Raw genomic sequence first — 12,034 nt, forward strand, 5'->3', positions numbered from 1 at the left:
TATGCACGCCCACATCTGGTAAGATAGGCTGAGATGAAGAGAGTTAAACGATTCCAGCAAAGCACAGACTCTCCACATTCTCAACTTCTCTCATTCCAGCCCAGAGACTAAGGAAGTTACAGCCCCGGCTCACATTAGAACCTACCTATGCACACTGCCATCTTCTCCCAACCAATGCCAGAGCATGTGCGACCACCGGCTCCCGCCCCTATGCTTAGTGAAGTTGTTTCCTGGAAACCTGTAGGTGTCTGCAGCTCATACAATCAGGGAAGGGAAGTCAAGAAGCCTGTCTCCTGTATACTCTATTCCCTAAATCTCCGCCCTGTCTAGAACGCGCACTTTTTTTTAAACCTTGTCCCCACTGGTGTCTTGCTTAGCTTAGAAGGTGATTAGCAGCAGGGAGGTAAGAAGGAGAGCAGCTGCTGTGGCGGACCGAGGGGGGAAGGAAGGAGGGAGGTTTTTTTCCGTGGCAGTGAGGGACAGCAAGCTTCGACAGGGGATCCAAAAACAGGACTGTCCCATTCAAAATGGGACGTGTGGTCACCTTAGGGAAACCAGCTCCAGAAGCAGTTGGAGATTCAGCCTCAGAGTACACACCTGCTCCTAACCCAGCAAGCCAGAACCAGTCAGCAGGATGCAAGACACAGATGGCCAGTCCAGAGAATCAGGAAGCCACAGTCTATCTCCTGGCTACCAGCCCAAGCAGAGGTTGGTGAGATAGAAGCCACAGAGAACAGTGAGTCTGTGTTTGGGCAAGACAATGAGATGGCTGATGAGGAAGACTTTGCTTATAATATGGAGACAGAAGAAACAGAGTTGCCCATTATAGAAGGAATGAAAATAAGCTAATATTTTCCTGTTAAGGAGAGCTGGGATAAAGTTTGGACTAGATTAAGAGAAGGCTGAATTTTTGTGTGAAGAAAACTTTACAGTTTGGACAAATTTTTTTCCTCTTTTGAGATAGTTGGGCCTGGAACTGACAATTGTTTGTGTTTTGAATGCTGCAATGAATACCAGGTGATATAAACCTGAAGAAGACTTTTGAAAGTTTGTTTTGATTTTGATCAATAAATTATACCAGGAAAGTGCGCCTCTGTTTTTTTTATTATTCCAATACCAAGCTACCAATAGAACCTCACGTGTGAAATAAGGACAATCCATTAGTTAGGAAGTATATCAAACTTTAATAAACACTCATGTTGTCCCTGCTTTCAGTCGAGCCTCAGACAAGAAGGTTATCAGTTGGCTAGGGTCAAAAAAAACATATTTTTGCATTTGATATTGTATCACACACTTACATGGGTGACGGAGGAAAAGGTCACCCCAAGAGCAATAACACCCAGTTTCATAATCAGAAATTCACGTCTATGTTTTTGTGTGTCTTGCCAGATCTGGAAACATTTGTATTTTAAACCCAAGAAATATCTTTTGTTTGTTTTTAAAGAAAAGTCTAAGTAACCAATTTTTATCCAGAACTAAAGCTACTGTAAGGAGAAGTGTTGCCACAGTTGCCACTTCTCTATCCAAAAGTTCCAAAAGAGATGTGATATTAGGGGATTGTTGATCATCTTGTAGTTTTAATTGTCCTTCTCTTCTTATAGGTAGGTAATACACCTGAGAAAAAGGTGGCAACAGTTCCTCTGATATTTCCAAAACTTCCATCATGTAACGTTTTAGCATATCTCTAAGAGGTATTGTTGCTACTCTGGGAAAATTGATCAATCTGAGATTATTGTTACGAGAAAAGTTTTCTAAAGAGTCCATTTTTCTTCTCAAATTTATATTATTTCTTACTACAGTTTCCGTGATTTATTTAGATACTGCAGTAGAATTTTTAAAGACCTGTAACTCAGTTTTAAGATCCTTAATTTCAGATTCTTGGATATTGACTTTTTACTCCATCTGGGGCTTAATCGATTTAGCCAGGTCTGCCACAAGATCCCAAATGGAATCCAATGTTACCTCTGGGGGTTTCTCCAATGTAAAGGAAATCTTTTGAGTCTCAACATTCATATTCTCACCAACCGGCTTCACCTTCTGGTCATGGCTCTTCTGTTTGCTATCCTCCCTCGAAGCAGATGAAGCCTCAGGCTCAACGGGGCTCTCCTGTAAATCCAGGGATTATAATTCCAAGTTCTCCTCACTGATCTCACCGGCCTCTGGGGAAAAGTACATTCCACTCTCCGGTTGCTCCTCTACCCGCAGGCAGCTGGCAGTCTGGGGCAGAGAGGCGGTGCCCTAGTGTCAGGGCTTAAGATGGTCTCCAAACCCAAGGAGATCACTTCTGTCTCATCCTGGAATGTCTCCAGTGGGTGCAGCGACACCGCCAATGCTTCCTGCATTCATCACAGGAGCTCATCAATGGTGCCAATACTGGGCTGGAATGAGCATCGCGAGGCTCCAGCGTCGCTTCGGACTTTCCTTTTCAGCATAATTCAGAGGAAAATGTCTCCTAAGTAATCGAAAAGCAAACTTTGATGAGACACGCTGAGGCGAAGCACTCAATTAACGGTCCCATCCACCATCTTGGATCCACCTTGCCTGTACCCCTCTGTCATTGGACCTGTTTTTTATTATTCCAATACCAATCTACCAATAGAACCTCATGTAACTGCTCAGCTGAGGTTTTGTGTGCACTAGGTAAGGCTACTTGCTGAGCCCAGCTTGGCCGTGATCTCAGTGAAGAATGGAGTTGCCATTCCAACCATAACTTCTGTCTCCACTGAGGTTGTGTCATGTCTTGAGTGTCAAGATGCCAAGATTATATAAGGACAATAGAATGTTCTGTGACACTTTGAAAACTTTAAAATTTATCAATAATTTAACATCTATTCCTATTCATAAATCCACATGACAGTTCCTTTGGCAGAACTCCAAGATTCAAATTGGTGGATTTAAAATCATCTGGAAACATTGGATGAATGTGGGCATTCATATGTTGAATGATGTGGTATTATATGGAAAGCTGCTTGACTTTTTACAACTACAACACAAATTTGGTATTGCTAAATCTCAAAATTATAGGTGGTGGCAGTTGAAGAGCGGAGTTCTATAACCTTATGAAACTTGAAATTGTGGCACCGCTTGCTGCTATGTTTAATGTTATGTCAACGCTGAAGCTATGCCCGAACATCTTAATGTGGCTCAGATCATAGTCCTTCTGAAACCAGGGAAAGATCCTGCTCTATCAGAATTGTATCGTCCTATCTCGCTTCTCAATTTTGATGTTAAACTTCTGGTTAAGATTCTGACCAATCATTTGGCTCAGCTGTTACCGCTCCTTCTTCACGAGTCCCAGTTGGTTTTGTGAAGGGTCGTTCCGTGGCAAAAAATGTGTGTATAATCCTGCTCTCTTTAGAATATAGCTCTAGTATCGCATCACCTTCTTTGCTTATCAGCTTTGATGCTGAGAAGGCTTTTGACCGTGTTCGTTGGGATTATCTATATGTTACTTTGACTAAATATGGCTTTCAGGGCTGCTTTGTTTCAGAGAAACGTGCCCTCTATGCTACTCCCAAGGCCACCATGTGGGTTAATGGTTGTAGATCGTCTTTATTTGAGATACATCATGGCACACGTCAGGGGGTCTTCTGTCCCCTTTATTATTCATCTTGGCCCTTGACCTACTCCTCCGTGATATTCACTCAAATCTGGACCTCAAGGGAGTTCTTTTGGGGCATCATAGTTTTAAAGTTGCTGCCTTTGCGGACGATCTCTTGGCTCTTCTCATGGACCTGTTTCCTTCTTAGCAGGCCCTTTTGGAGACTATTAGAGAATATGGTGATTACGCTGGCTTTCATTTAAACTTAGCCAAATCTGTGGCTCTGCCATCTTCCTTGGCCTTGCATGCTCAATGGGGTGCCTCCTTCCCTTTACCATGGGCTACGGGCCACTTACGGTATCTTAGGGGTGTATTTTGCGACCTCTACGGCACCACTTTATTCGCTCAATGTTACTAAGCTTCTAGCTGATACCAGGATCCAACTTGAAGCCTGGGGTAAACATAGAAACATAGAGTATGATGTCAGAAAAGGGCCGATGGCCCAACAAGTCTGCCCACTCAAGAACCTGTCTGTCCCATCGTCCTTTGAAGTCGAGCGTGGTTCTGGCCTCAACTACTTGACGTGGAAGACCATTCCATCGATCAATTACCCTTTCGGTGAAGAAATACTTCCTGGTGTCTCCATGAAATCTTCCCCCCCTGAATTTTAGCGGATGCCCTCTTGTCGCCATGGGACTCGTAAGATAAAATATTTCTTCCTCCACATCAATACGGCCCATGATGTATTTGAATGTTTCTATCATGTCCCCCCTTTCCCTGCGCTCTTCGAGAGAATATAAGCGCAGCTTGCTCAAACGTTCTTCATATGGGAGATTCTTCAGTCCTGAGACCATCCTAGTGGCCATTAGCTGAATCGACTCCATTCTCTTCACATCCTTTTGATAATGTGGCCTCAAAAACTGAACACAATACTCCAGGTGAGGTCTCACCATTGACCTGTACAACGGCAGTAGTACTTCAGGCTTGACTGATAAAGCTCCTTCTGATGCAGCCCAGCATTTGTCTAGCTTTTGCTGTTGCTTTCTCCACCTGATTCGCAGCTTTCATATCTTCCCGGATGATTACTCCTAAGTCCCGTTCTGCTGCAGTTATGGTTAGGTTTTCACCATTAAGGGTGTATGTTCTGCGTGGATTTCTGCTACCAAGGTGCATAACCTTACATTTTTTGGCATTCAAATTCAGTTGCCAAGTACTGGACCATTGTTCTAGTAAAAGTAGGTCCTGCTCCATAGCGCTGGGCATGATTGCGCTATCAGGTTCTGCAGCGCTGCCTACACTGTTGCATAGTTTAGCATCATCGGCAAATAATGTAATTTTACCTCGAAGTCCCTGAGGCAGATCACTTACAAAGATATTAAATAGTATTGGGCCCAAGACAGAGCCCTGTGGTACTCCACTGGTCACTTCTGACGTTTTTGAGGGAATACCGTTTACCATTACCCTTTGGAGTCTACCACTAAGCCAGTCTTCTACCCATGCAGTCAGTGTGGGACACTATCAAAAGTCTTACTGAAGTCTAAATACACGATGTCCAGGGACTCTCTCTTATCCAGTTTCTTTGTTACCCAGTCAAAGAAGTTTATCAGATTGGATTGACAAGACCTTCCCTTCGTAAAGTCATGCTGGTGAGGATCCCTTAGTCCTTCGTCATCCAGGATCGTGTCCAATCTGTTTTGATCAACGTTTCCATAAGTTTACATACGATTGATGTGAGACTCACAGGCCTGTAATTTTCGGCCTCTGACCTGCATCCCTTTTAGTGGAGCGGGATAACGTTTGCAATTTTCCAGTCCAAGGGAACTTTTCCCTTTGTTAGGGAGAGATTAAAAAGCTCAGCCAACGGTTCTGCCAGAACATCTCTCAATTCCCGAAGTACTCTGGGGTGCAGATTATCCAGGCCCATGGCTTTGTTAACCTTTAGCTTTGATAGTTCGTGGTAGACATTGCCAGCGGTAATTGCAAAGTCATGGAATAGGTCCTCCAAGCACCCTTTTGTCTGTGGCTGAGGTCCGGATCCTGGCGCTTCGCAGGTGAAGACTGAGCAGAAGTAGTTATTGAGTAGTTCTGCTTTGTCTGCATCCGAGTCAATGAAGTTGCAGTCAGGTTTCCTTAGGCGCACAATACCGCTTGAGTTCTTCTTTCTGTCGCTAACGTACTTAAAAAAGGATTTATCCCCCTTTTTAACATATCTTGCCAAATTTTCTTCCATTCGGAGTTTGGCCTCCCTGACTGCCGTTTTAACATTTCTAGATTTCACCAGTTAGATTTCTTTAGCTTCCAGCCGTTGCGAATGTTTGTAGATTACGAATGCTTTTTTCTTTTGCTTTACTAGTTCTGAGATCTCTGCTGAGAACCACTTCGGTCTGTTTTTCCTGTGCCGTTTGCTCACAGTTTTTATGTATATGTTGGTTGCTTCTTGCAGGGTTGATTTCAGAGCCGACCATAGCACCTCCACACTGTCTGTCGTGCTCAGGTTTTGCAGTGCTGTGTAGACATAGTCCTCCATGCACTGAAAGTTAGCCCCTTTAAAATTTAGGACCTTGGTTATTGTATTTGACCTAGTGATTCCTTTCTTCCGATGGAACCACACCATGTTGTGGTCACTGGATGCCAAAGCTTCTCCTACTGACACCTCTGTGACACTGTCTCCTTTGGTGAGGAGCAGGTCGAGGATCGCTTGATCCCTGGTGGGTTCTAGTACCATCTGTTTGAGATGTTCTCCTCGTATGGAGGCTAGTAGCCTCTTACTGTCACTTGTTGTAGTTGATAGTTTGTTCCAGTCCACATCGGGCATATTGAGGTCTCCCAACAGCACTGTGTCTCCACACAGTGTGATGGTCTCAATGTCTTCAATTAGTTCTTGGTCCGCATCATCCTTTTGTCTTGGTGGTCTGTACACGACCCCAAGATACAGGCATTTGCTATTGCCCCTGGCAAGGTTCACCCAGAGGGATTCTCTCTTATACTTGATGCCTGTGATTTTAGTAACTTTGATGTCTTCTCTAATGTATAGAGCTACTCCTCCCCCTGATTTGCCCTTTCTGTCGTGACGGAGTAAGTTATATCCTGGTATGACCATATCCCATCCGTGGGACTCCGAGAACCAAGTTCTGACATTGCCACAACATCAAGGTCGGCATTTATCATTTCTGTTTCCAGTTCCAGAATTTTATTGCCCAAGCTACGAGCATTAGCATACATGGCTGACCATACTTTGACATTAATGGGCCGTATAGCCCTGATCCGTATGGTGATTTTCCCACGATGGCTTTATGTGCTGCAAACTCTGCCCCTTCGGTTGTTGAGAAAAGACCTTGCGCGAATGAACTGCCTTTTCTCGCATTTCTGTTGGAACTCTCGTAAACTGTGCATTCGTTTTCCTTATTTGGTTGGTGGCTGGACTCGGGGGGCCTCAGTCTCCCCTATTTCGGCATTTACAATGAAGTCTGTTTACTCCAGCATTTGAAAGATTGGTTACAAGATGAACACCAATTTACTCCTTTGGATTTGGAACGGGTTTTTTATGCACCTCATTCTTTGGTGAGTCTCTTGCACTTGCCTGCTCGGGAGATTCCCGCTGAGTTTTGCACCTGCGTTCTTTTGAAATCTATGCGGGCTGTGTGGGGGAGCTTGATAGGTAAATTGGGAGGGGACCCCCGAGTAACGAATCAATTGCCCTTTCGTGGGAACCTGGCCTTTCCACCGGGACGTGATAACCTTACTTTTCTTAGTTGGGCTGATCGCAGAATTAGTCAGCTGGAACACCTGTTGAATGAGGAGGGAGGTCTGAAACCCCTAATGGCTTTTGTGGATCATTTGGGTGGGAGCTGGGGTGATACTTTTGCCTATTGCCAGGCTAAACATTATGTTCTCTCACTCCCTCAGGACCGGATTGCGCAGCCAATGGGGGAGTGCCTTATGTTTTTTTTTTGCAGAGGTGGCGATCCAATCCACTTCGGTGTCAGAATTACATAGGGCCCTCTTGGAGTTCACTGAGCCCAAAGATGTGTCATGTATTCAAGGGAACTGGGGTGGAGACCCTCATATGGATCTTAGCCGTTGGTATATTTTACGTGCCCTGCAGGGGGTTCCTCGCTTGATTACGGGAGTGCTGTTTCGAGTATTATGTGTGAGTGATATATAGGGCCTATTATATTCAGGTGCAATTGCACAAAATTGGGGGTATTGACTCACCTCTCTGTTTGAAATGTGGCTGGGACCCCAGTACCTTTGTTCATTCCTTTTGGGATTGCTGGACTGTCCAAGTTTATTGACAGTGTATAGTCCAGTACTTATGGGGCTTTTTCGGAGTCCCATTGTGGGTACCGTAGCACAACTGGCTTTAGATCTGCCGGGGCCCTTCTGGAGCCTTCCTAAGGGGGGACCCCTCTGTTGTCATAACAAGTGTGTCTTCTTGCTTGCAAATGCATTTTGCAAAGCTGGACTGCTTCTGAGCCTCTCTCTTTCTGGACCTGGAGATCTTTGGTGCATAATTTGGCCACCTGGAAGGTTCAAGAGGCGGATGGTCGCCCTCACCGCACACATAGATTTTGCTGGTCTGGGGAGTCTATTTGGCTTCCCTGTCTCCTAGAGGATGTAGTCTCCTTTTGAACTGTCTTGCTTAGCTTTGTTGCTGTGCACCAAGCTAGCTACTGGGATCGGTAACTGCAGGCTCTTTTCTTTCTTTTTCTTTTGGGGGGACTTCTTCCAGTGGATACCAAGGGCCACAAGAGTACGGGCCTTTGGGATCTTAGCAACCTCTTGTGATCTTCTGTGTGTTTATCTGGGGGGATAGGAGTTGGGGTTTGGGGGTTTTGCTGGTTGGGTAGAGTTGGGGAGATGGGGGGGTGGGGATTGCTGCTTTTGTTTTATTGTCTATCCATAAATGTTGTATTGTTGGATGCTGGTTCTTTTGATTTTGTTCTGTTCCTTGTCGTTTATTGCTTGGCATTCACAATAAAAAAAGATTTGAACATAATATTGCAGTAGTCCAGAATGCTAAGTAATAGGGTTTGAACTAAAAGTGTAAAGGCAGTACTGTCAAAATAAGCTCTGCTAGTCCGGAGTTTCAATAGAGTATTCAGGGCTTCCAGCCTCGCCTCATACATCTTTTGATGCAAATCTCCTACTATTTTGTTACCTTTCTCCAAAATTGAACACAATACTCAAAGTGGGGACTAACCAATGACCTGAACATGGGCATCAATACCTTCTTTTCTTCTATTGGTAATACCTCTCTCTCTATACCCTAGCAACATTCTGGCAACAGGCACTACCTTGTCACAGTTTCTTTGTCTTTAGATTTTAGGCCACTATCACCCCAAAGGTCTCTCTCACCTCCCAGCACATACTCCACTTTCTGATTTCTAATGAATGACTCTGTACTCTTTTTGCATTGAATTTTAATTGCCAGATATTAGACCATTCCTCTAACTTTTGCAGATTCTCTTTCATGTTTTCTACTCCCTCCTTGGTGTCTGATCTGTTACAAATCTTTTTTTTTTTTTTTATAATTTTCAAATAATTACATACAAAGTTGTACAAGGAATATTGAATATATCTTTTTCAATTCATCATTAAACAAATGAATATGAAACAAATAAAAGAAGAAAATCTCTTAAATATAGTCCACCTGTCGAAGGAGAAAAAGCTTTGAGAAACCTCCTTGTGGGAATCAAGGATTTAAACTAAATGTATAATAAAAGGAAAAATAAGCTCAAACATACATCATTCCTAACATTTTATGGCCACATTATATGGTTTCAGTCTGGGCTACGGTAGAGAGCCCTTTACCTTCCAAAAAGAAACCCAATTGGGCCTGTTCAAAAAAGATATACTTATTCCCTTGATAGGAAATAAAACACAAGGAAACCTTAATTGAAAACTTGCCCCTAAAGAAATCACTCTTGTACGGTATGTAAGAAATTCTTTCCTGCGAGATTGAGTCCATTTAGATACATCTGGAAATATATTCACCTTTTCACCTAAATGGAGACCTGTTTCATTTTAAAGAATAATTTCAGTAACATTTCTTTATCTTGTAGAAACACAAGCGTAAATACCAATATAGCATGGCCTTGCACCTCTATCACAGATGATTCCAATCTGTTACAAATCTTAATATCATCTGCAAAAAGGCAAACCTTTCCTTCTAACTTTATGGCAAAGTCACTCACAAACATATTGAACATGATTGGCCCTAGCACCGATCCTTGAGGAACTCTGCTACTTATCTTTCCTTCCTCTAAGCAAATTCCATTAACCACTACCCTCTTGGCATCTTTCCATCAACCAGTTTCTAATCCAGTTCACCACTATGTCCTAACTTCAGTCCGTCAAGTGTGTATACATGGAGGGCCATTTTTAGAATGACATCTTAGTCTGACTTTGGATGTTTCCCATAAAATGTCCAATTTTAGATGTGGAGAAATGGCCATTTCTGAATATAATGTTTAATGCTTTTTTTAATCCTCACTTGGTCATCTTGTCTGCCAAAATCACCTAGGCCATCAGGACATCTAACTTTATTCATCATTTTCGACCACATAAAATTTCCATGTAAGAAATATCCATATAGTTACCATTTAGATGTAGGAGGGGCCAACATTGGTAGGGATTTATTGACTCACACTTTCCACCATAAATGTAGTGGTTAGAGTTTTTTATGGGCCTGGCTCTTCCCCTCTATGGTTCACTAGCCCCCTCAATAGGCTACTTAAGACACTTGTGTGCTACTCTAGTAGGCTTTCCTATACCTGGGATTGCTGTTTAGAGACAGGTATTCAGAGTTTTGTGGGGTAGGAGTGGGCGTGTGACCACTGGGGGAGCATAGGGGGTCATTACTTACTCCCTACAGTAGTCATCTCATCTTTCTGGGTACCTTTTGGAACTCTAAGCCATGCCTTCCTACTGAGTAAGATAGATTATGGCAACACAGTTTATGTAGGTTTGCCACTTGTGCAACCTAAAAGGTTACAAACAGATCAGAATGTTGCTATAAAACTCTTATCTAATGCCCATTTTTATGACCACGTTACACCACTGCTTTAAAACTTGTATGCTAATGTGTGTCATACAATATTTTCTGCTTAGCTCACAGAGCCCTTTAGGAAATGATACCAGCCTATCTTAGCAAATCCTTCTCCCTTTACGCGCATAATACAATTCTTCAATTGGCGGAAGGTTTTATATTAAGCACTCTCTCACCCTCTATGGTTCATTGAGTAGTTATCAGAAACAAAGACTTCTTTTTAGCTCCCTATCTATGGAATAACCTTCTGTTAGACATCCAAAATGAGCTTATTTAAAAAAAAATTAAGATAAAAACTTTCTATTTCAACCAGGCTTTTGAGGGATTTTCCCCTCCCCTTATTGTGCCACAAAACTAATTTGACAATGTAAGACCTCTACTAGCAGTGTTCTCCCCAGAAATTTTTTCCAGCAGGGTGGCATGAAAAAGTAGCCGGGTGGGACGGGATGGGGAAATTTGGTGGTGGGGAAAATTAACCCCCTCTTTTACTAAGGTGTGTTAGCATTTTTAGAGTGTGCAAACCCCTGTGCTACACTGGAAAACTAATGCCAGCTCAATGCTGGTGTTAGTGTCTAGCTCATGCAATTCTGCACATGCTAAGCGCACGCTAAAACTGCTATCGCAGCTTAGTAAAAAGAGCCCTAAATGTGTACTATTTTTATTAGTTAATTATTATTATTTTCCAATGATCAATATGACTTCCTTTTTAAGGTTTGACACTTGTGTCAGAATATTTTTGCTAAATTTAAGAAGTATCCAATTCTAGAAGGGAATAATTAGATATTTGTCCTCTTTCAAATGGTATAGAGGTTTAAAAAAAGTCAAATGCGTTAATGAAGTCATTAGGTTGAATCTAGTCATTTATTTCTGCATGAATTTAAACAACTAAAAAAAAAAGATAAATATAGCTCATCCAATCATACAAGAAATGGCTCTACAGCACCTCTAAAAATGTTTTGATTACTAGGTTCCTTCCTGAGGTCTCACTGAGGATATGAAATAGATGTGATCCCCACTTCTAGACCTCTTCCACATAATTTATGAAGAGGTGTTACTGAGCTTTGAAGGAGACCTGTGTGTCTTTATCTGCTACTTTTTTATTTTGCTGTTGTGTAAAGTGAGAGCTAGGGCAAAACAGTTTAGGTAATAATTAGCAATGTATTACATAAGAACATAAGAAGTTGCCTCCACTGGGTCAGACCGAGGTCCATCTCGCCCAGCGGTCCGCTCCCGCGGCGGCCCATCAGGTCCGCGACCTGTGAAGTGGTTTCTGCCTATTTCTATAACCTACCTCAAGTTATATCTGTACCCCTCTATCTCCTTATCCTCCAGGAACCTATCCAAATTCTCCTTGAACCCCTGTACAGAGTTCTGGCCTATCACATTCTCTGGAAGCGCGTTCCATGTGTCCACCACCCTCTGGGTAAAAAAGAACTTCCTAG

The 12,034-nt window shown here is 42.8% G+C and overlaps 1 protein-coding gene across 1 annotated transcript in view; it reads left to right on the forward strand.

The window, feature by feature from the left end:
* The first annotated feature begins 527 nt into the window (after window positions 1-527).
* The window catches only part of LOC117346272 (G-protein coupled receptor family C group 6 member A-like), a 74,199-nt gene continuing 62,692 nt past the window's right edge, over window positions 528-12,034 (forward strand). Inside the window, exons 1-2 of the mRNA XM_033915673.1 lie at window positions 528-708; window positions 3,245-3,527. Of these exons, the coding sequence (XP_033771564.1) occupies window positions 528-708; window positions 3,245-3,527 (464 nt within the window). The remainder of the gene's footprint in view (window positions 709-3,244; window positions 3,528-12,034) is intronic.

The sequence above is a fragment of the Geotrypetes seraphini genome, chromosome 12, assembly GCF_902459505.1.
Source record: "Geotrypetes seraphini chromosome 12, aGeoSer1.1, whole genome shotgun sequence".
Taxonomy (NCBI): domain Eukaryota; kingdom Metazoa; phylum Chordata; class Amphibia; order Gymnophiona; family Dermophiidae; genus Geotrypetes; species Geotrypetes seraphini.